The 25,055-nt window shown below is 37.7% G+C and overlaps 2 protein-coding genes across 5 annotated transcripts in view; one reads left to right on the top strand and one right to left on the bottom strand.

Moving 5' to 3' along the window:
- Window positions 1–25,055, bottom strand: part of LOC107222526 (lysophosphatidylcholine acyltransferase) — a 112,505-nt gene that overhangs the window by 53,726 nt on the left and 33,724 nt on the right. For all 3 annotated transcript variants that reach the window (XM_046733000.1, XM_046733001.1, XM_046733002.1), the window contains exon 2: window positions 9,020–9,165. In XM_046733000.1, coding sequence (XP_046588956.1) covers window positions 9,020–9,165 — 146 coding nt within the window. The remainder of the gene's footprint in view (window positions 1–9,019; window positions 9,166–25,055) is intronic.
- LOC124293162 lies at window positions 5,366–11,797 on the top strand. 2 transcript variants are annotated; one of them, XM_046733005.1, is made up of 4 exons: window positions 9,589–9,720; window positions 10,677–11,139; window positions 11,236–11,453; window positions 11,536–11,797. In XM_046733005.1, exons 2-4 carry the CDS (start codon window positions 11,054–11,056, stop codon window positions 11,616–11,618), a joined length of 387 nt encoding a protein of 128 aa, XP_046588961.1. In that variant the 5' UTR covers window positions 9,589–9,720; window positions 10,677–11,053; the 3' UTR covers window positions 11,619–11,797. The 2 variants fall into 2 exon arrangements, with proteins under 2 accessions (XP_046588960.1, XP_046588961.1); XM_046733004.1 differs by lacking the exons at window positions 9,589–9,720; window positions 10,677–11,139 and adding an exon at window positions 5,366–5,527.

Genomic DNA, 25,055 nt, shown 5'->3' with positions numbered 1-25,055 from the left:
AAAAAAAAGTATCTATTCACGTCAAAAAAGGCTGAAAATGCTGTACTCGGGGTAAGATTGTCCGCTCTTTCCGAATTGGACATTACTTTGGAGCTACAACCCCCTTGGAGGGGGGGGTGAAAACAGGGGTTGAAGGGGTGAAAATCGCGAAAATAAAAAGTCAGCGAACAAAAGCACTTAAAAGGGTCAGAATTGCTGTCAAAAATGGGTAGTCATACCCTACAGAGGGCAAATTTTAAGTTTTCAGCACTCCTGGCGAGTTCTGAACCCCTCCACCCCTCGGGGGTGGAAATGGGGCAGTCTGGGGATGAAAATTGGACGATCACATAGGAAGGGTTCTAGACGGTGCGAAATAGTACTCGGGGGTTTACGAGGTCGCTGATTCCGTTTCCGGGGTCAGTTTTCACTCATGTATCCCCCTGGGGTGGAAATGGGGGAGGCCAGGGGTGAAAATTGGCTGATCACATTTGAACGGTTCCAGACGGTGTAAAATAGTACTCGGGGGTTTTCGGAGTCGCTGATTCCGTTCCCGGGTTCAATTTTCACTCATGCACCCCCTCGGGGGGGAAATGGGGGACGCTGGGGGTGAAATTGACCAATAATAAAGAATGGGGTTTTGGTTGTGGAAAATGGTATCCAGGGGGTTTTGGGGTCGCTGATTCCATTCTTAAGAACAATTTCCACTTGTGCACACATCTGACGGTGAAAATTCGGGAGGCTAGGGACGAGAATCATGCTCATTCACACAGATGGGTGCACAAGTGGAAACTGACCTCAAGAATGGAATCAGCGACCCTAATAACCCCTGGATACCATTTTCCACAACCAAAACCCCATCTTTCATAATTGGTTAATTTCCACCAGCTGCCCCCATTTTCACCCCCAGGGGGGTGCATAAGTGAAAACTGACCCCGGAAACGGAATCAGCGACCTCGTAAGCCCCCGAATGCTATTTTGCACCGTCTGGAACCCTTCCTATGTGATCGTACCAATTTTCACCCCCAGACTGCCCCATTTCCACCACCGGAGGGGAGGGGCTAAGAACTCGCCAGGAGTGCTGAAAACATAAAATTTACCCTCTGTAGGGTATGACTACCCATTTTTGACAGCAATTCTGGCCCTTTTAAATGCTTTTGTAGCTCAAAACTAATGTCAAATTCGGAAAGAGCGGACAATTTTACCCCGAGTACAGCATTATCAGCATTTTTTGACATGAATAGATACTTTTTTTTTGCGAGTGTCCGTTTACGTCTGCGTGAGCGTTAGTAGGATTCCGTAGTCAGATTTCGAATTTCCCCAATCTCAGCTCTAAAATCACCCTGAAGAATTTTAGTCTTACTAAATAGTATGTCATACGTACTGTATTTAAAAAGCTTCTCAACAGTTTTTGAAAAATTCGAAATTTTCTTGTGACTCTACTCAAGTTGTACATGTATAAATTTTATACAAAATACTTAACAATATCAGATTTCAGCAAAGCCCACAGAATGACCATGTTAATTTTGGAATAAATATTAGAATTCTTAATTTCAGATAATTACACGGTAAATTTACTGACTATCTAATAATTTACTAAATTTGGATGTTAAACTCTCATGTAAATTTATTAAAAATTGCATTGTGAGTACGAATTCTGAAACTATGATCTTATTGCTGAGTTTCAGTGACTGTGTTATCTGTCGATTGTATTATCAATCAAACAAAGTCATGGTTTTCCCACAAAGTAGTTCGGCGTAGCTGGTAGGATGTCTGACTAGTAATCCGAATATTGGGAGCGAACGGGATGCGAGCCCCGGTTAGGAGAAAATAATACGCTAGGTTTTCTAATCCATCTGAAATGCCTTTCAGTCGATCGTAGCTACTGACAAGTTGTTGACATACTGTTTGTGCTCACAGAGAATTGTTATATTAATTATACAGCCGTTTTACATCTATTATTTTCTTCATCTATTAAATTTATAATCCATAATATTGTCAAAATAATACCCTGATTTATTGAAATTACGGCTCCAATACTTAGTAAATTTACGGTAATCTTACAATAAATTCTACAGTTTACAAAGAATACTTAAACAAAATAAAGTAAATTCACTTTTCCATTACAATTTTAGTAGATTTCCAACAAATATTTTTAACAGCGTATGTATGTTATAATAGAATAATGTATATTATCATACAAAAACTTTTTATTTTAGTGTATGATTTAACACTGTCACATTATACAATCTTTAATGTGTTATAATAATTAAACTGAAACATCATTTGATTTGTTTCAATCACGTACAGATTAATCATCCGTAAACCGATATTATTGATAGAGCAAAGAAGCTTGAAAAATGAATCTTCGTTAGGAACAAAATATATTTGTATTCATTTATTTTTTTAAGGCATTCAATCTTTCTAAGGTTCAAATTATTGTACACCTGTGTTGAAGTCTATTCTAGTTACAAAAAAAAGGTATCAGAACACAGAAATTACGAACCAGAGGTTTGAAAGCCGTATAACTCAGGTGAATTAAGTTCAATTTTACTGAATCAATATCCTCCTAAAAAGCCTAATAATTGACAACTGCGCAGAGAGATCGGAATAGTATTTGTTGCAGTTTCAAGTTTTTTAATTGCAAATGTATATCGTTTATTCATGGTGAACTGATAATATAATTATAGTTGGCAAAACCCATTTTCCCATTAATAAATTTTGCGCAATTCTTCCAAAATTAGTATTCTCTTGAGCTTCTGGATGGAAAGAATAAAAACACAAACATACGTATTGTGTCGAATCGATACGGAGTTGAATATAATAAATTCACACTCCATTAAAAAATACAAACTTCATATTGAAAATATTTTCGCGTGATCTACAGAGAAATCAATGGTAAAAAAGGTGAGCTATTGCATAGTCAAAATGAAATTAACGATATTTTGCGGAACATTTACAGGTCAGACGAGTAAGAATAACTACCGTCTGATAAAGACAATGTGTAAAAATGATAGGAAAGTATATAAACTATATTTGTAATAATTCTTATCGAATGGCATGGTTTACCCGACATAACTGATTCCTTATTCGAACTTTGCTCATTCGAATTAGACCCAATCCGAATTGATTTGGGTAACCGAGGTTCAACTTACTGCAACCATGATATATAAATCGACTCATCAACATATTTTTGTAATTAAGACTGCACAAATACACGGATTTAATCCCTCTGTGTAATTATTCATAATTGTGGGCATGGCATGTTTAATTAAAATTCAAAGTTTGTTAATTTTTCTTACGAATTACCAAGTTGCCATCTTGACCGGATGCGACTCGATTGACTGAGGTAGCTACTCCTCGATTCACATCTTTGCATTATAATTTGAATGTTCAATACTTAGAACCTAATATATTCAATAAAATCTACCGTTACGTGTATATGTATATAGTTTATATTACGATATTTTTTCCAACAGAATATGCATAAAATGAAAATGTTATGGGATGGACCTGGGTCATCATTTTAAACATCGATACAACAGTGATATTTCAATGGCCCCTAATAAAATTCACTCAAATTCAGAGAGATTGATCATAAAAGACTTAACTTTGGCGTGACGATTATAAGCTAAGTAACCCAACAAATCCCGATGATAAAACAATTATCTTCTATGCTTGTACACAGGAGGTAACTGTTTTATCATCGGGGTTCGAGGAGTTACTTAGATCATAAGCGTCACGCCAGAGCTAGGTCTTTTATAATCAGACTCTCTAAAGTTAAGTGAGTTTTATTAGGGCCATCGATTTCGATGCTGCGAATGGGTATATCTCCCCAAAAAATCCGTCATAGAGAATCTAGAATTTTCTACCAGAGCTGAGTGTGCGGGGGAAGGGGGTTCTTCGATTATCTAGTGAATAATTCCACTAAAGCTAGCCATTCGGTTCTTCTAAACAAATATTGTCCTTGGTAGGAGTATTTTGTTCAGTAACTAAAGTGCGTGGCCAAGAACATCGTCGTCAAGAAGCCTTGCGTAAGCCTGATTGTGTGATACTTGAGTTGTACAAGGTTAGAGTATGAAATATGTCAATTCACGGCTTAATAATTCAGAAGTTTTGCTGTCCTAGTTCATTCAGTACAGTACTATCCGACTTTGTAGACCACCCGTTTAGCCTCTATAAATATTTGTATATCAGTGCAAATAGCGCAGCAGTTAAATCTCTACGATTGTTTCGCAATTTTTGCTCTGACATGTCTACGAAAACATATTCGATTCGGCCGCCACGTGAATTAACCATATTTGCATTATTTCAGTTTTCACGTAGCCGCTGCTAAGGTCATGCAATACTCCTACCCTTACTGACTGAGCAGACTCAGCCGTCTTCTTTCTATATTAAATAAACAAGAGTTCCTTGGTTGGCCGTGCGCCCAGCTGATCGTGAGAGCATCTTTTATTTTACAACATTTGTTTTTTTAATTACACACAATTTTCGGAATATGAGTAGCTTTCCTGAATTCCGCTACAAAAGAGCGATGCACCGTCGAAATTCTAACCCGTACCGTTCGTTTGTTCATTTAATATAGGGAGAAAAAGGGTGAGGTTGCTCGGTCGGTAAGGGTAGGAGTACTACATGACCTTAAAGTTCGCTGCATAACTGACTTTCATTACCTGAATACCTGATTATCTCAGTGTATCGTAAGTGTATCTACTACAAGATACTAAGGATTTGGTTTTTCAGACAATTCTCACGCCTGCAATTATTGGAAACATACAGTTACAATATTGGAAATTACTATTGTTTATGATACAGACTCCATGCGGAATTATAGGGTATACTACAGTTAGTAAAAAAAAGCGTGTTACGAAAATTGGTCCAAATTTGAACATTTGAGAAAACGTCCACCGACGTGTAAGTATACCTATTAACATTCATGGCTATAGTTAATTTGAGGCGTCAAGCGATTAAGTCTGCGCGATATATATTGAAAGAAAATAAATATATAAAAAAGGCCTTGACGTGTTACTATGCAGTTACGTATGTGGCTAATTTGGAACTTCAAGCGATTAGGTCTGTGCGATACATGTTGAAAGAAAATAAAGTAAGTAAAAAGGCCTTGTTTCGAATAGAATTGTAGCTACTCGTATCTCTCACGTATCCGCTTGTTTATTATATTCGCTTCTGTACTTCTTTGTATAGAATAATGTAGGAATGCGGCTGGCACAAACTGACACTTACTAATTGTGTTAAGAAGTCTTATGCAATATCCTGATCATTAGCATGTTCGGAAATAGTGTTATGTTATTCGAGCTGCATCGACGGTCTACTTCTGTATCATTTACGTCATGCATAATATTCGCATGCTCATAATTCTTGCAGACATTGCTAATTCAGGTGCGATGGACAAATTACTTTGTAGATTCATTTTCATTGGTGGAATTTTTTGCAACAGAAAATGTTCCTTAAATGTGTGTTACGTTCAATTTAGAAAGGATCTTGACGACGATAAAGTCGTCATTGACATGAACGTCGTCAACGATATTGATATGAGGTACGACAAAATTATTTCATAATTAATGAAAAACTGACATTACCGAATAGCTATAACAGAGAAACGTGATTCGAATCACGAAAGACCAGTTTTTAAAGCTAAATTGTCTATTATAAATGATTTTATACTAACTTATGGAGTTTATGAAAATTTTCTCTGAGATATTAAGAGTGAAGTTCAGAAAGGTATTGCGATTCGATTTGGAGTAAAAAAATATTGTAACCCTCACTAAATGGGTATAGAAATCACAGCTTACGTATCACATGAATAACTATACGAATTGAATAAACTCTTTAGTCTTATTGGAAATATAAAATAAATTATCAAACATAATTGATATTAACAAATTTTTGCACGAAAAGCGAAACAGCAATGTTTCTTTTTTATTTTCTACGATAGTATGTTATACGGGTATTATTTTTTTTCATCGATCTATCGATACTACAATATCTCATCTTATACGTTTACCTGTACATATAATATACATAAATATACAGACAGAAAAGCAAAATTCAATAGGCAAGCGGCTGTAAATACAAGCGACATAAAAATAGGTATTTACGTAGTGGAAAGTATAGTTTGAAAATTTCCCAAGTCCATAGATGAAGAAATGCAATTGTTGATGCGTTGGAGAGATGAGAAGGAGGAAAAACATCACGCGCTGGCCACATATTAAACACTTGTATAAGCAAAGATAAAATAGAACCACTTTTGGTTTCTGTGCCAAACTTCTTCGAAGATGCATGTCATCCACGTCATTCGACTAATAAACATCATCATAGGCATTCATCAGTGAAAATCATCGGGCATTTTTTTGAATCAGGTCAAAATACTCGAATATCTACTACAAGAAAGTGATTCATTGAAAATTAAAATTATATTAGTAAAAAGTTACTACGCTATTTTGAAATTTATAGATTTGCGATTAGGTAAATCAAAGACACAATTGCCCTTTGTATTTTCAAAATTGGTCCGTGGAAACGTCAAGTCTCTGACTGTTTCTTCAGATAAGCCTGACCCCAGTCACGACAAAAATTGATTGTAAACTGATTTCATACCGTGATTTCAAAATGCCATGTTCTCGGATATTTCAGCGATAAAATCAATTACGACAGTAAAGAAAATTTTAAGCTCAAGATAACAAATTTTGAAGGCTACGTTCTCATGTCTGTAAAATTAAAGATCAGATTGTCAATTTGATAAAGAGAAAAAAATATACAACTGAAATTCTCAACAGACGATTTTATTTAGAGATTCACCCTTGGAAGCTTATGTTGGCAAAATATATTATATTGTGTAGTGTAACACGGCTTCTTAGGATCCTTGGCCCCCGCAGGCTCCCACTTACCCGCCGAGTACTGGTTCCGAAAATTGAACGCGAGTTTTTAAATTTTTCCTTCAACGCGATTTATATATTCTAAATTCTGTGACGAATCAAAATACGACAAAAAAAATTATCAGGCCAGTGATTTTACCAAAAAGACATCCAAGACCGAAAGTGTTTTTTCTATGATAAAGATGTTGGAATGTCTAGATGTGAATATTCTGTAAAGTCGTACCATACCACAAGGTGAAAATGTTCCACAAAAATTATTTATGTAAACAATCTATCTTCATGCAAACTTCATCTTGTAATTTTATCATTCGTTGATGAACAAACAAGAAAGTATTTTGTATGGCACTTTCAAGAAACCCAAAATATACGGATACGGAGCAAACAATACAGAACTAAGCTTCCTCAGGGATGCATCAGGCTTACAATCTGATTGAAACGAGATTGGAATAATTATAACTGTACAAAGACCCGATTATTGATAACCAATGAGATCATATTGTTGTATCATATGTGTTAATATCAAAAATGTTCTGTTTATTTGATTTTAATAAATATCGGTTGATTTTGTTGCTGAATGATTTTTCAAAACATCACAGTTGAATTTTTTCTTGACTTATTGGTTAATCACACATACATACGTAGTGCAAAATAATGATAAGCTGCCATTGATAAGGTTATGTTTATTTGAAGAAAGACTTTTTGACATTATTGAAAATTGATGATAAATCTTACGTACGATTTGCGAATTTGAAAATCTATTCCTAAATAGAATTACCCTGAATCCAATAAAATTGGCCAATCGTAAGCAATATGATATTGGCATAAAAAAATGGAAGAATTATGAAATGATATTTGTAAAGTCATTAAGAACTTCAATTATTTCATTTGAATTTACGGTTTACGATTTATGTCCCAGCTAAGGGGATAACCGACCCTCAACTATACTCGACAAATTGAGAGGACCATATTTTATTCACTTTTCTTGGGAAATGACAGGATTCATAATCGTGCTTTTTTGACTACGACAAAAGTGCAGAAAATTAGGGTGGTGTCCGAAATTCCGAAAGATTAGAACTCCAAACGATCAAATACCCAAAAATTTCAAAGCAAAATATACCCAATTCCGAAACATCATAATTCTGATGTACTAAGATCCGAAATTACAAAATGGCGAAAGTATTCCGAATTTCAGAGTTCCGGCAAGTGATTTAATACAAAAACTTTTTGGAACTTTACTGCATTAGAGTTCTGCTATTCACAGCTACGGTCGTTTAGAAATCTGTACGTTCTAAATTTTGAAAATTTAAGTATTCGGCTGTTGGAATTTTTTGCCATTGATAATGTTGGGGAACTGGGATATTGCACTCTACTTTTAGGGAATCGGCCAATTTCACTTCTTGCTGTTCCAGGGTTTTGAGGTTTCAGTTTCGCTTTTTAGATCACATTTTGTGTATTTGGTCATTCGAAATATTGGACCTCTCCCTAAAATGATGAAAAATTTAGACATCTACTACATTCGGCAATGCAGTAAAATGCCACATCCTCAATGTGAGTGAAAACTGGCTGGGAGTAAATTTATAGTGTTTCCTAAAATTTTCCAAACGATCTGTAAAGACCGAATAAGCACAAATTGCAAATTTCATCATTTCTTAAAATTTGAAACGATTTCATTACTTGGTTGGTCAAAAGAGTGTAAAATACGATACGTTTACTCTGATGATTTTGAAAGAAATTTGAGGATCAACAAATTTCAACTCACAATCAGTCAATATCGGTTTCGTCTTTGGAAAGCTTTATTTTTCAATTCTAATAATTTGTTTTTTCTGAACTGTACGTCTATTGCAATCTCAAAAACTTGCCCAGAAGTATAATTGAAGGTCCTCCCTTCATTGGAGTACTGAAAATATTGGCAATTCGCACATGCACAATGCAATCTTCGTAGAAGGTAGCCTCGAAGAACAAGCAGCGCGTGTTACTACGTCTGCACGGAGATAATGGATAGCCATAATGAGTGTATGGTCATGCACGTGTGATTTCTTTCGAAGCCTGGCAAGGTTTAATAAGTATTTTCATGGAATATGTTGTATGCCTGAGTGTGAAGGGGTGATTTTCTATTATACATTTATGAGGGAATATGTTGCCTTAATTATTCTCACCGCCTCCATCCGGTTAGTGGTGCTCGACGGAGATCATCCTCGGTAAGTCCATGGAGTCCCAAGCAAGCGAGAAGCCAGGCCAATATCACGAGTGCCGTAATGGCCACTAGTCGAAAGGGTAAAACTGCAACCGTCAAGAATGCTGTCTGTAACAGAAGAAAAGCAAATTTACTCTTTTTATACGGTTTAATAATGGCCAGGTAATTTTTATCCTTGCATGGCGATTTCACACTCATATTACAAGTATATATAAAAGTGGCTTGTCGGGCAGACTAGAACACCATACTTATCCATTTTTGGACATATTGAATCCGAATCCGGTGTCAGAATTGCTCAATCAGCCCCAGATTTAGAGTATGTCTGCCAGAAATTTTTTTTTTGTCGACCTCGAACACTGAAAGATTTCACGATGCGCAGGTAGAGTGAAATACCCCATACTAGACTCCCTACAAAACAAAGCATTGCCAATCAACGCTTTGGTTTGATTGGTTACTCAATCTTCGTCAGTTAATGGCGGCGACGTGCGATATTCAAATAGTAAAAATGTTGAATATATAATAAACAAATGACTTGTCATAGTCAACAGTATTTAGTACAGCAAATTGCAAGGTAATGTGTTTATTTATAGTTCTAAGACTAATGGAACGTATTTTCCACCGTCTGTTATAAAGTTGGCTGCCTTCGAAAAATCAAACATAAACGTAAGCTCGTATACATTACACTGATATATATATATATATATATATATATATATATATATATATATTTCTGATATTATATATATATATAGTTCTGATATTGGCCATATGGTTCGCGATATGTAATATGTACAAGTTATGGACAATAAGCGGAACATCACCCACCACCGGAGCTTCCAGACCTGTATACCGGAAGGAAAAAAAGAGGAGACATATCTCAGTGTTACAAAAGTGGGTTACATTCTGGTTGGGAGTTTGTCGTCCAATAGCGCCGCGAGCAGCGCTGGTTTAATTTCTTGTGTACAGGTTCATGTTTCTATAGCTAGAAATGATTGTAGACAATTGCTGCACTTTATAATGACGCTACCAACTAACCAATGTTTATTTATTATTTTGATATCACAAGTGTTGTTAATATTAAAGCAAGAGAAACAGCCGTTGCCGTTATCGAGAGGGGAGAGTTCTGCTCGTTACTTTTTGACCTCTCGAAGCATCGAGAAAATTCTCAGTGGTTGCAGTTCTTGTTTTCGTCTCTGCCGCTTGTCGCTGTCGTCGCGCTGGGGAGCATTCCCTAGCGAGGAAGGTGGCTCGACCGCCACACTTGCATTCAAAATTGAAATGCGCTACGCGCGCGTAAATTTTTTATTGTATCTGACTTGCTCAATAATTTACGTGAACGACGTATAGCCTTTTGCCATTAACATAAGCGCTCCTCCTATGAGATAAATGGTAAAACAAGGCGTTCTCTGATTTCAAAAAATTTTGTGAGCTAGTTGTACAGTTAAGAGTTCTCGTGCTAAACATTGTTGAGGTTAGTTGACACGTTGGTTTGGTTACATTACGTATCGTACAGAGTAAATACACTAACTTGTTTTTTGCCGTGTATTTTGTTTTCTAAATGCTCGTTAACGTATCCTGTCCGACACCCGGGTATAAAACAATGTGTACTCATTTTCCAGGAGGTAATATTAAAAGTGTGACGCACGTGTAGCGCGTTCAAATTTTCAATGCAACAGATGATATCGGCGCTGCGAGTGGTGCTATTGATACTACAAACCTCTGCTATCAAAAAGAGCAAGGAGGATGGGATAGAGAACCAGCCAACCGTACAGATTTTTAGCAGCGCCATCTGTTGAGGCAGGGAGGAACTACTTAATATATTTGAGAATCGAAAAATAACCAAATTCACGTTGCATTCAACCAAGCAGCGTCAGAACCTATTAACTTGCTATTAACCTTTTTCGTGGCGGCGTTCCCACGGTGTGCCTAGTATTGTTCAACGCAAGTAGGAGTTCAACATAGTCGTGTATAAAAAATACAACATTAGCGATTAATAATGCCGCGTAAGTGTGACGTGGTGAATTGCCGAAATCGTTTGGAGAAACACTTTCATTTCTTCACGCTGCCGAAGAACGAAGAGCAGTATGTATATTCTCTCATTCGCGCATTTGAATAGTAACGTAGCGTATTCGAATTACTGGAATTTTGTGCTAGCTATGAAGACATCTATTTTTTCAGTGCGGCGGAATGGATAAGATTTTCAGGACGAGAGAAAACCATCAACCGGAAAGATTTTCGTATCTGCAGCAAACATTTTCCGCCAGACAAAATTTGGAAACTGAAACCTCGTCCTCTTCAGACCCACGATGCTGTGCCATCATTGTACGGCCTAAAAAACGGATCGGCTTCGAAGTCGTCCAGCATCGAAGACAAAACTTCAGGAGCGACTGTTGACAGTAATTTAACCATAATTTTACCATTATACGTATCGCGTTTCTTTAAATGAATTCCCGGTGTTAACCTTTTATAAATTTACAGATTTGCCACAGGAAAATGAAGTGGTTCTTCAGAATTTGGTATGTGGCAGTAGTTTCGGTAAGATTGTAAAACAGCAGTATTAATAACTTCTAAAAAAATCGTGAATTTTTAGAGCTATTGAAGGCTACAATTTGTACATACAGACATCTATTCTCGTTTAGTTAAAAATATCTATTCAATCAGATCAAGTATTTAGCATTATAATATACAGTATACGAAGCGAAGTACGAAAAGACAAAAAAAATATGAAAAATGACAAAGACTGTGTGGTTTAAAACATTTAATTAATAATATTAGGTATTATTTACCCGAAAAATAAGATTATTGTGATATTTTACTAATAAATCTTTGTTGTATGCTACAAAAAAGGAAAAAAATAAAAATAAATGTATAGATACTTTTGTCACATGGCAAAAGTGGTTATCTTTTTATTTCATGCCAATGAATATTACCCTACTACAATAAATTAATACCTCTATTGCAGCTTCTAACTTTTCTTAACCTCGAGGCATGACTGCTTAATTTGAAACTCATCATATTATGCGGAGGTACCTTAACGTTGGAGAATTGTTAAAATTCGTATATTGCTTTCACTAATATAGACTATAATAGTGTAACTAATATACGACTTTTAACAATTCTCGAACGTCAAGCGATGTCTGCATAATATGATGAGTTTTAAATTAAGCGGTCATGTTTGCTTTCATTAACATGAGATTCAAAATCCGCGCATATCGCAGTGGTGGGAGGTCCTTAGTTCTGCCCTGACTCAACAGAGGCGCTGCAAAACTCTACGGAGCTTAACATTGGCGCCTTATGGTGGCTAGTTCTCTGTCTCATCCTCATTGAGAAAGAGTACAAAGCACGGTCTTACACACAGTCCTGGAAACTCGGTCAAAATTTCAGTGGTGGGGGTGTCCTCTTATTGAAGCACCGATCGTTTCGCCTAGTGACCACGAGTGTCGCTGCGATAGAGGGATTCAGGCTGTGTGAGAGAGACGGAAACAGCTCGGACGGTCAACAAGCTGTTTCCATCTCTCTCGCACAGCCTTAACACCTCTATCGCAGCGACACTCATGGTCACTAGGCGAAACGGCCGGTGCTTCAATAAGAGGACACACCCCCACCACCAGAGTTTCCAGACCTGTATGTAAGACGGTGGTACAGAGTTATGTCTTCTCGCGTCTTCTTTTCTACCTGTATATAAGACCCATAGACTTATAAAGATAGACTGAGCGCTTCTGTAAGAGACACTGACAATTACATATAAAGGGCAGAGGTATACCGGGAGTACTGCTCTCTCTTTTCAATCGGCGTCATGGTGGGAGATAACGGAGCAGTGGAAGTGGAACAGCTATAGATATACGCGCATAATTTCGCCTCATTCTCCTCTACCGCCTCGATCCCCGTCACAAATATCGACAAAGAGAGAAAGGAGTACTCCCGGCATATTTCTGTTCTTTAAATGTTTGCTTTAAGCGGCTCATAAGAGCGCTCAGTCTATCTTTATAATTCTATGATAAGACCGTGGACCATGCAAACTATAACAAGGAGCACGAACTGCTATGCCGAGCGTATAGTCAAGTGGGGTCCACGAATTGCCACCCTTAGTTGGCGCTAGTGAGCCATAAAGTCTGCAGTCTTCCTGAGTGCTTGTCACAGCACATAACACGCAATGACATGTTAATCGCTTCGGGTTGTCGGCGAAGGAGTGAAATGGAGCTGGGGAGGTGCGCCGACAGCACTTTCGTGCGTTGGTACAATGCACTAAATCTCGCTTGGCCCTGGGCTCAATTGCATTGCGAACGTGAAGTTGACATGACCCATGTAAGTCCGTAACTGTGGTTTTCGTGTCTCACTAGACCAATTAACAGCGACGGTTCTTGGACCGCGTTTCGAATCGTAGTTCGTGCTCCTTGTTATAGTCTTTCTAGTAGGGACTCTACCATAGACTGCGCGGTCTGTGCCCCGAGCTGAAGCTGTGATAAGAGAGAAGGAGCCTTCTTACTCTAATCGCTACCTTGGAGGGGGAAACACGTAACTTATACAAGTATACCTCCTCGCTTGTCTTATTGTTTACCCCATCAAGCAGTTGCTCCCCACTCTTTTGATCATGCAAAGATGCCCGGCTCCAGGACTATCTCTGTCCTTTAGCGGTACCGTAACACTGCACAATCTATAGGCTATTGGCATACATAAAATTACAGTGGTCATAGCCAGAATGCAGAAACCGTAGCGCATGCACAATTGGAAAAAGCCAATCTAGCTGTATGGCTAATGCATTCTGCCTATGGCTTGTGGATTTTCATAAAAATTCATAAAGCGTATTCCATGGCATAACAAACCAGAAGCAGGCGTACTAAACATTTTTCCTGCAATTGAAAAAAATAGGATAATCGCAATAGTAAATTCGTGAAGTTCATGCCATTTCTTTATTTCTGCGACAAATGCAAATGTATTTGACTATTTTTATTGAGAATTGCGTATAGAATCGAGTTGTCAAGCCCTTTCATGCGTTTGAGATACGCGAACTTCGATATTTAGAGATATAGACATCAATGTCACAATCGACCAGGACACCCTCTTAAAGCTGATTCGTTATGAAGTGCGCGACTGCAATCCCCACTCGAGCGTCGTGGTATCACCCACCACGGTACCACTAGCGTGAGACCTGTAATTACATAAGTCAGATATCACCCATTAACAGATGTGACACACGCTACTTTTTGCAATACCTGTGAAGGAAAGTTCAATTTAAGAAACACCGAAGGTGCCACTCATAGCCTGTAAAATTGGAATTAAGTCAGTTACGCTCAATGACTCAGTGCGTATTAACTCAAATTATTAAGTTATTCGAAAGTGTACATTAGGGGGGTCCGAATGATTAAAGTTTTCGTTGGTTTTGACAGTCAGTGATGACAAGATGCATTCATGGATAATAACCAATACAGTCACGAACTTCTAACTCATTAGGGGGGTCCTTATTTAAGGTGTTGACGATGTTTTTCTGTCACGGCCCCAAATCAACTTGAAATAATTTGAAAACAATTCTCAAATTTTTTCACATTATTGTCTCAACTCTAAGCCGTACCTATAAGAGGGTATATTTCCCCATTTAAAATACACGTGTTTCGGACACATTCTCAACATATATCTTATTGCAAGAGTAATAATGTTCAAAATAATCTGCAACAGCGAAGTTTTAGTGGGCATTAGTGCTACTATCTGAGAAAAAATTTACGTCATCTTACCAGATAATTTCGACAAATTGCACTTTCTCTAAATGGAAAAAGTCAGGTTTCGAGGGTGTGCAATTCATCGAGATTGCATAGTATGATTATGTAAATTTTTTCTTACATAGTAGCACTAATGCTCACTAGAACCTCGCAGCTACAGATTTTTTGAAACATTTTCACTCTTACAATAAGATATATGCTGAGAATGTGTCCAAAATATGTGTTTTTCAAGTGTGAAAATCCACCCTCTAATAGGTTAGAATTGATATGAAAATCTGAAAAGATTTGCGAATAAGTTTTGAATCATTTAAAGCTATTGTTTGGAGGGTGCTCCAGACAAAAATCGTCAACAACCCAAACAAGGACCATCCTAGTGTACATACGCTGCAGAAAACGTCAGTGCGGAAAATCAAGCATTACAATTACACGCATATTGTAACGGTCAGCTGTTTGTGACAGACACAAGCGACAACTGCCAGCTACATGGTAAAGATGCGATGAACGCCGACGGGCACCGAGATTAGCCGATGCCACCAATACGGAGTCGAAGGCACGGCCATACCAGAGATGAGTAGGGAGATCTCCAACGCTCGGCTTTTCGTGATACCAGCTAAGTTGGAGCGTCGACGTGATACCTAAGCGGCCACGCACCGAAGGTGGCCCATTTCCGACCTGACACCAGGCGGCCATGCACCGAAGGTGGCCCACAATCGTGTATACATATAGATATACTCGGTTGCTCGAACAAGTGGTTGCCAATCGCATCCTTGTCCCCGCTCGCACAGATGTTTCCAGGAATGCAAGAATTGGGATTTTTTTTGTTTCAGTTATGAATGTCAGCGAATGAAAGTATCACCAGATTTAATAAATCTTGGATTCAATTAGCGGATGCTGAACCAAATTAATTAACCATTCCCAGTCCGAATACTTTTTTTTTTTATTATTATACATTATTTTTTTATTGATATGAAAATATGTGACGCCTGGTGTTCTCGAATATTTGTACATGCAGTCTATGGAAAAACATACGGAGCCAGCTCGATAACATTTATGCAAAATGTGCAATGAGCAAGTGGTTGGGGGAAATTTTTTTTTCTCGAACTGAATCTTCCAGAGATTTCAATTATTTGTTCTCTTCTGGGTTACCCCCACTACAAAAAAGGTGGGTTCAGTAAAAAAAAAGCAAAAGGAAAGAAGGAAAAAATCGACCGGCTCTGGAAATTTTCTTTCTTTCATTTGTTTTTTCTCTCCGAAAATACAAAAAAAAAGCCGGGATTGAATTGAAAAAAAAAAAAAAAAGAGTGAACTGCGATCGAACCCGTGTCCCGCATCACTCCATCCTCATGTTTTTTTTTTTTTTAGGAGGAAACCATATTTATTTAGATGAACAATAAATGTACAATATTTACAATGTTGCACTTGTAATTTTCTTAGTTTATGCAACTCCGGCTTAAATTTTAAGCTCTATCTAACATTTTGTTTTACATTAAGTGGTTAACTTATTTTTTAGTGTTTTGTTCAAGACTTGAATGCAGTATTATAGCAAAGGCAGCAGTAATTAACTGAAATACAGGAAAACTTTGCGCAAAAACCTGTGATTGAAAATTCATCCTCATGTGGTTATCCACTCAGCCACACCACAGCTACGTCCGTGAGCGCGCGTTTGCTCGGTATGTTTATGGAGCTTGCTTGGAATTCGCTGATGCTTCTCTGGAAGATTCAGTTGGAGAAAAAAAAAATTTCCCCCAACCACTTGCTCATTGCACATTTTGCATAAATGTTATCGAGCTGCCTCCGTATATTTTTCCGTAGACTGCGTGTACAAATAATCGAGAACACCAGGCGTCACATATTTTCATATCAATCAAAAAATAATATTTATTAAAAAAGAAAAAAAAAGTATTTAGGCTGGGAATGGTTAATTAATTTGGTTCAGCGTCCGCTAATTGAATCCAAAATTTATCAAATCTGGAGATACTTTTATTCGCTGACATTCATAACTGAAACAAAAAAAATTCCAATTCTTGCATTCATGGAAACATCAGTGCGAGCGGGGACAAGGATGCGATTGGCAACCACTTGCTCGAGCGAACGAGTATATCTATATATACACGATTGTGGGCCATCTTCGGTGCATGGCCGCCTAGGTGTCGGGTCGGAAATGGGGCACCTTCGATGCGTGGCCGCCTAGGTGTCACGTCGACGCTCCGACTTAGCTGGTATCACGAAAAGCTGAGCGTTGGAGATCTCCCTACTCATCTCTGGTCATAGATACATTACATATTTATCTCACTTTGTGGCCGCCAGGTCGGCGTTGTGTTCGAGGGATGGATAATCAACGCGTGCGCAATGCAGCGCCAACGTAATAATAATATTGTTATTGGCACATTTTCATCCCTACCATCCCTACCCCACGTACATCCCTAGATAGCAGTGCCGCGACATGGCTATTTCAAACACTAAAAACCACGGACAGCAAGAGAACCACGCCGTTCTGTAGAAAATTGGCTTCGTTGCCAGACCTGTATGTAAGACCGTGGTCGAAGGACACTGCAGGACGCAGCCAAGCTCGTGGAATAGAACACGAATACCGCGCAGAAACAACAAACACCGAAAACCGAAAACAGCCGAGGCTAGTCGATGCCACCAAGCGGAGTTGTAGAACACCGACAGGACGCAGCAGCTCGCGAGATACGGGCATGGAATCGCGAGTCTGACCGCGACGGCGTAATGCAATGGAAGAGCCGCAGGCAGTATAAATAGTGGTGCGCCAGAAGCACCAGTCAGCAGATCTCAGGCAGAGCGTCGAGCTATGTCATTCGACGAGACGACGTTTGTCTATAAATCGTTTCCGAACTAGGAGTTAATTTAGCAATATGAATTTTCAATCATAGCGCTTAGATTCATCGTAGAGTCAAATCAACAGCCAAGTTCACGACGATATCACGGGATTTTAAATGATAGATGAGAAAAGGTTAGCATGAACAGTTAAGAAAAATTTTAAACACTTATAAATCGTAGGAGCAGAACCGACGAATTCTGTAGTATTTTATTTTAATTTAATTTAGCTTGATTTTGCATGATTTTCTTAGTATCATTTTGCCTGGAGCACAATTCTTCGATTAATTAAATCGTTATTGTAAGAAACTTCAATGCATTTGCTTCTTTAGTTCGTTATCATTGCAGGCAAATCGATATCGGATAGAGTTAACAGACAGCGTGAACTCGTCTGTGATAGTTCGGCGACACTGGAAAAATTGTTTCCGGGAACTATGATTAGTGAAACGCAGTCTGACCGGGCCATGGCTACAGCCCTGGTCCGTAATTTAGCTGTCGATTTGGTTATTTTAGGAAATATTAGCTTCGGCTTCTATGCCCAAGTCTGTCGAGGGAGGCGGCTCTGGATTTCGCGAGTCCATAGTTAAAAGGAAGCACTGGCTTTTACTCGTGTCTTCGATTAGGTAGCAATAATTTGAAACCCTTGTCTCTAAGGGGAAAGTATCGGCTGCATTGCCCTTGTCTATCTATAGGAGCAACGGTGGAAGATTCTTGTCTACGTCCAAGGCAGCTCCGGTCGTTCCCAAGTCTATGACGGTCTCTAGAGAGATCAGTGTTTTCGGGTCGGCGAGACTGGTCCAACTTTTAGCCCACTAGAGGAAATCCTATTTATTTTACTTATCCTTCTCTAATTACAACTCAATTAGGCAAAGACACTTACGATAACGTGGGGTTCTCACATGCCCAGGTTACGAAAATAGCCGCATACGTTTCAATGTACTGACGTTGCTTTTCTGTTCAGTTTGGAAATGAGGCACATCACGCATGCTTCATAGGCTTCCAAAACTGAACTTTCCAAGTAGGTATTGCAAAAACTATTTTTTTCCTGGCTCTTCGCCACGTGTGATTGACACGGAAGTGAAGGCGCGGGAAATTCTCAGATTCTATTTTTGATAGGCAATGAAGCTCTATCCCAAAAATCGGTGAAGATGGGTTTATTTCAATGATAAATGCTAACTTCCTTAGGCTTTAAAGTTGTGAAGTAACGCACTTTGGTGAGAAATTTGAAATCAGATGGACTCGTAAGACAGTAAGTTTGAAAGAGGAGAGGTGTCTGTGATTTCCAATTTGAAAACTAATATAGTTTTTTGAACTCGAAGGGACAAAAATTGTAGTAAAAGTGACATAATTCGAAGAAAGTCAAAGAAAAATTTACTAGTGGTTGAATTAGCGACTCAGTGGCAGCCCTGGAATGCAATAAACACACAGAAAAAGAGTATAGAGAAATATGCAAAGGTGTGGATTTTTCCTGTGTATATTAAAAATCAAACCATTTCAGAATTATTCAAATTGGTTTCGATTGCAGAGACGCTCAAGCGAGGGGTAAAGCACTTATAATACATGCCACATCATTTTATTCACTCGTATAATAAAAACGCAATAGTTGTTTCATTCATTTTCATATTTTTAACATTTAATTGAACCTGCAGAAGAAGGAGATTAATTTCAATTTGTTTAATTCAATGACATTTTTGTCCGATTTTGACAAAGTTACGTATTTTTAAATTGTTGGAGATGCTGATTACAACTCTTGCGCTGGGTGTTTTAAAAACGAAATGGCAGGTCAATTTTCGAAAATTTGATCCCATGTAGAGAGAAATTTGTGTACCGTGAATTATAGGATTACTGATTTCGAATTTTATGTCACAAATTGGCGGAATAAGTTTCTGATATTTCATCCAATCTGCACGAAATTTGTGTCGTCAGATTTTTACAATCGTTGATTACGAATTTTATATCTGATCTTGCTAGAAAAAAAAAAATGGCGGGCACAAAACATTTTGCAACAATGGTGGACAACTTTTGAGAATATTACATCCGTGATTTGAATTTAAATTTGTGTAGAGGTGTTTTTGGAGTCGGTGATTACGAATCGTACGTTAAAATATTCAAAAAATAAAATGTAGGAAATTTTGATGATAGTCGCATCAGTTGTATACAAAGATTTTTACCAAAATTGGTGATCGTCTGCGCGGTCAAAATGCTAATTTTAACACTAGAACTACCAGACCAGTCAAAAGGACTGGTTTGCTAATTTCATTTTTAAACTCCTACTGCATGGGGTTAAATCTACTGCATTTATTGGGTTAGTGATTACAAATCTTGTGTTGAATTTTTCAACAATAAAACAGCGGAAGGCCTGACTCGTTCCGATGTTTCCTGACGCCCTACAAGCTATTATAGACGCGAATAGATTCGAATGCAATCTTACCCTATTTTTCGTTAGTCGCCGTTTACTTTACATTATTTTAGATTCTTTGATATTTGTGCTGCGTTGCACAGTTATTCGCCGTGATTTTTGTTAGGGATCAATTTGAAACAATTTTATCTAAAATGAATGATTTCTTCTTATCGTACTAAAAAGATACGTGAAATAGAAAGGAAATACATTAAAGATCATTAAGCGGTACTTGGCAAATAAAAGCCAGACTTATTTTAACTGATTTTGGCTTCAACAAATTATAATTTGAGAGTGCTTCACCCCTCGCACTCGAGTTACATCAGGTGTTTGCTTTACAAATTTCTAGAGTACTGACCTCCAAAATTAAATTCAATATATTTCCTAAATGAATCAGAACTATCGGACTGCGTCAAAAACGAAATCGTTTCTTCAGCAATATCGAAATGGTCAGATCTCTTGATATCACAACTGACAGGAGGTGATATTCAACAGGGACAGGACTTGAAGCTCCGAGAGCTTATAGCTAATTCTAGTTAATTTTTCAATAAATTAGGTCGGTAATACTACGGTTGTCGAGTAAATGGCAGTGGGCCAAGGAACTCCGTCCTGTCTCGATTGTGACAGTATACAAGTGCCGAGCCTTCCGGAAACCCCGATACACGCTGGCCGAACATTTATGTTAATCATCTGCTCATGGACTTATAGTATGAAGTAGCTGATCGGCTAACGGCCAGGCGATCGCGACCTTCCTTGGAATCTTCAGACAGGTAAAGACGTCTTTCAAACTGAAGTGAACTTCATCTCTTGTTTATTTCTTATAACCTTTCTTGTTTACCTTGGAATGTAACGATTTCAGATGCGAATACATCTATACGGCACGCGTATTGTAATGAACTGGGTTACTAGCCAACTTTTAATATTTTTTATTATGCTTTCACCAAAATGAAGACTAATTAGCTCTCACATGTTTCTCATAACCTAGGTGAATGTTGTATATCGAAATTTACGCCAGGTTACAAGACACTAAACTAAACATCGGCGGGTCACGTCTAGATTTAGAGATATGCATGATGGATTACCGTTTCATCAAATGAATAAAGATGATATTATTATAAATAAAGTTCATTTTTCTTTGAACTATGTTAATAATCTCGGGCTGTGTGGGCATACCCATGTGTTTAGCGGTATGTACGTTATATGAATGAAGATACGGAGCTGTTTATGATAATGTCTATTGAGGGATGATCTTTGATAGAAGAGTTAAAATTTCCAACTCGCAATCATAAAGGTTATCACAAAAACTAGTTATTCATCAAGCACAACAAATAAATGTTCATTGAAATGTTTGATTGATTGATAAAGTATAGCAATCGAGGGTAAAACATGATTCCATTACAGAAGACAAACATTTAAATGCAAAAGAGAGGCAAGGTAAGATTGTTTCTTTCGAACCTCCATTTTACTTTGCCAAGATTCACGTCTTGGTTTCTATTATTTACTCGAAAATTTTGATTGTTTTTTATAATCACGTTGATTTTCTGATTATTAAAAGTTACTTGACTCTTCGGTCAGTACCATATATTTAACTCTCTGATTTTTATTCAACTGCTCTTTGATTTTTACTTAACCGTATCACTGACTCCGGCTCTACTTGACCGATTCTACACTGACCCTTTATTCGTTTGTAAGAATGAGACTTGCTAACACTTCCATTTATTATCTCCAATTAGCTCTCGAAAATGTTCTGGCATCGAGGCCAATAGGCAAGCTTTACCCTTAGAATGATTATTTCAACATCTACCCATTTGTTCTTTGGATTTTACCCTTGAGTCAAAGCTAGTGGGAAAGTAGACCTCCGGCTTATTACACAGGACATTAAAATGTCATTCTTTGTCTTTGCATATATTTTAGAGAAGGGATAATTTACGTTACGGTATCTTACAACAGAAACGTCTGATTATGAGGCAGAGTTGTTTCCTGGAAAGGTACTGCTGCAAGTTTGCACTTGATTACACATGTTTGAATATACCATAAAAGATTTGCGTACGTTTTTCTTGGACTCTCAACAGGATGAGAATAATATGAATTGAAAAAGGTTGTAAATATACAGCTGTGACCATTGGCATACAACAATTTATAGAAAGCGGGATCAGTCTGTATAGTTCTACTGATATTCGTAAACTATAAGTTGGAAAGAAATATTCTGTACTGATATGGGTCTGAAACAAGCCAGCTACCTTATTCGAAAACGAAATATATTTTATCTGTGGGAATCCAAGGCCCTTAGCCTGCTAGCTTCTGAAAGAACGCGCTGGTAATGCAAGACACGCGTGTGATCATTTCTAGAATATATTCGTATGCTATTTCACTTATTATCTAAGTATGGTTTGTATACGGGAAACGGTATGAATATGACATAAATTTGAAATGAAATTTAGATTTAATCGGATATCAATCCTGAGTCATTAAAAAGAATAGAAATCAGTTAATTAAAAAGAAAATATTGTATATACTAAGGCCTTGAGTGCCAAGGACACAACAGGTACAAGAATATTTTATTTACTTAATTAATTTGAGAATAAACTATACACATATTTCTGGATGTAAGATAAACGTAGCACGATTTCTTTTATTTTTGCCTCCAATAGTTAAAACATGTGCCGTCCTTAAGTTTAAGATTCATTCGTTCATCCATTCCATATGTAGATTCTTTAAACAGGTGTATAATGTTAAAATTATAAATGCTAATTGTCTTTTCATTGGTAAACTTGCTTCTCGGATTTCACTCTATTTATTTTGTTTTTTTCTTTTTAAATAGTCTCTCTTTAATTTCTTTATTTTTGTTGAAGTTTTTACTTTTCGTGTTTTAAATGTTTGTCTTGATGGTCACTTAACTTTTAGTTACCTATTAGTGACGATCTTCCGTAGATGACCTTAACCGAAATGTTTTTCCGAATGCTAAATTACTCTTTTTTGCATTATCGAAGATCGATCACTGGGAGACTAGAACTTTCGCACGTTGTACTTCGCAAAGATTTGTTGGCACAGAGACCAGCTTCTCATGAAGATCGGTAAAACTGGTGAAGAAATACATCACGTATCTAACTCCACGAGTCAAATTCTCATCAGTCCTTGTGTTGATCATTTAACGGGTATATTCGAATCGTTACACAGGATATTTATCAACCAGTCGTTGGACCAGCCTTCACGAACCCATCATTCTTCTAGCTATCCATAAGCCGCTGACATTCAACTATGGAAAATGTTGAGTTAAAGGTCCCATATCTGAAGAGATCACCTGCCGTAAATGTATCACTGATTACAATCTGATCGATATGCTCGGGGGCTGGAAGGTTTCTTCTTCTCTTCCTTTTATTAATCAACATTATCGTATTGTTATCCAAAAGGACTAGACAGTGGCCACAAAGGAGGAGGATTGATTCTTCGCCAACTTTTTCTACTATCGATAAGTTCTACAAGTTCGATTCTACATGTGGTTATTCTACTGATTTTTTTCTGGATGTGGCGGTCGTACATGAGCAAGTTGGGTTAGTTTCTATATGTGGCGGTCTGATAAGAATAATTCAGATTTGTTCCAATACGGACTCATTTCTATAGAACGAGATTTACCTACACAATATGTTCTACAGAGGTATACATAAACCTTCGTTGTGATTCTGCGAGAGGCCATGCTTGTTATTCTGTGCAAATAAGACCGTTGAAACGAACCCAAACTGCTGATGTCGGATCGCTGCATGTTAAAACAAATTTCGGATGAACGGACGTGTAGAAATGCCTCGTGTAGAGATCTTGTATAAATTGACCGACCCTGCTGATGTAGAATCGCCGCGTGCAAAAACGAACTTGTATAACTCCCGCTTGTGGAATACATGTGATGTAGAACCACCGCATGTAGGATTGAATTTCGAGATCTTTTTACTTGTAGACACGATTTGGGTAGATCCGATGCCTTCTTGTTTTGAACATTAAATTTCGGATAAGTTATTTAGTGTGTTTACTCTTCACGCTATACAAATTTTTAATAACAAGAATGGTGTGAAAAAGGCGAAAGATTAATCAGAATATCGTGTGTCAGTTTGACATTTACGGAGGTATCTCTCCACATGGAAATTCACTGGACCTAAGGGCTGTGAGAAAAGACGGTTAGGAGTTGTTGGGTATAAACGGCAGTACGGATCTCGGTATACTCGTTTACTGTTATAAGATTTGACCCACCTATTCTCTATGGTTCGGTGGTTCCCTGGTGGGGGGAAACACCTACGGAGAAGGTTTAGTAAAAGGGTCGGTATCAAGCCACGTGGTCACGGCCAGCGCCAACACAAGTACGTAATAGTCGTGCATGTGTTGGGGCTAGCAGTGACAGAGTGGCTTGGAACTGGCCCTTTCACGAGACCTTCCCTATGTCTTTCTTCAGGCTATGCTGATATAGCAACAGTTTTGTCTTTTTACTAGTCACCCTATTCATCTGCATTAACCATTCTATCTCAAAGTTACGCAGGTCTTCACACTGAGAGAATCTTTCCTTAACTTGACTGTATTATTATTTTGTCCTTTCGTGACATATAGAATATATTGAGCACGATCGAGTTGAGATTGATTTCGGATTATTCATGTTTTTTCGAGGATAAAATCCACTATGAGGGGGTGAGATTAGATCTGATTAGAGGATTGAGCATCAATAAAGACTGTAGTTCAATTTCAAACAATTGGTCAGTTTCTTTTTTTCAATTATTTTATCACTTCAATTTTCAATACCATGTTTATCATGGCACATCTGAACACTGCGCTGGTAATGTCATATTACAGTTTTAATTTTAATTGATAATTTCAATAGACAGTAGACCATCATTTATGAATACAATGAGCTCTAATTCATTAAAATTACTCGAACGATACGATTTTTTCGATGTAGCAATGATTTGACAACGATATCTCTTCAAAGTTGTGAATATGTGTGTTATTGTCGGTGAAATGTATGGCTTTCCAATTATACATATATCAAGGGAGTATTATATTAACCACCG

This window comes from Neodiprion lecontei, chromosome 2 (genome assembly GCF_021901455.1).
Source record: "Neodiprion lecontei isolate iyNeoLeco1 chromosome 2, iyNeoLeco1.1, whole genome shotgun sequence".
NCBI lineage: Eukaryota > Metazoa > Arthropoda > Insecta > Hymenoptera > Diprionidae > Neodiprion > Neodiprion lecontei.
This window is presented reverse-complemented; position numbering and strand designations above follow the sequence as displayed.

Coding starts and splice junctions, on each gene's coding strand:
- LOC124293162 (XM_046733004.1), top strand. CDS start 5,376: ATGGACAAATTACTTTGTAGATTCATTTTCATTGGTGGAATTTTTTGC. Junction 5,528..11,235: donor GTCAACGATATTGATATGAG/GTACGACAAAAT, acceptor CTATTTTTTCAG/TGCGGCGGAATGGATAAGAT. Junction 11,454..11,535: donor TTCAGGAGCGACTGTTGACA/GTAATTTAACCA, acceptor ATAAATTTACAG/ATTTGCCACAGGAAAATGAA.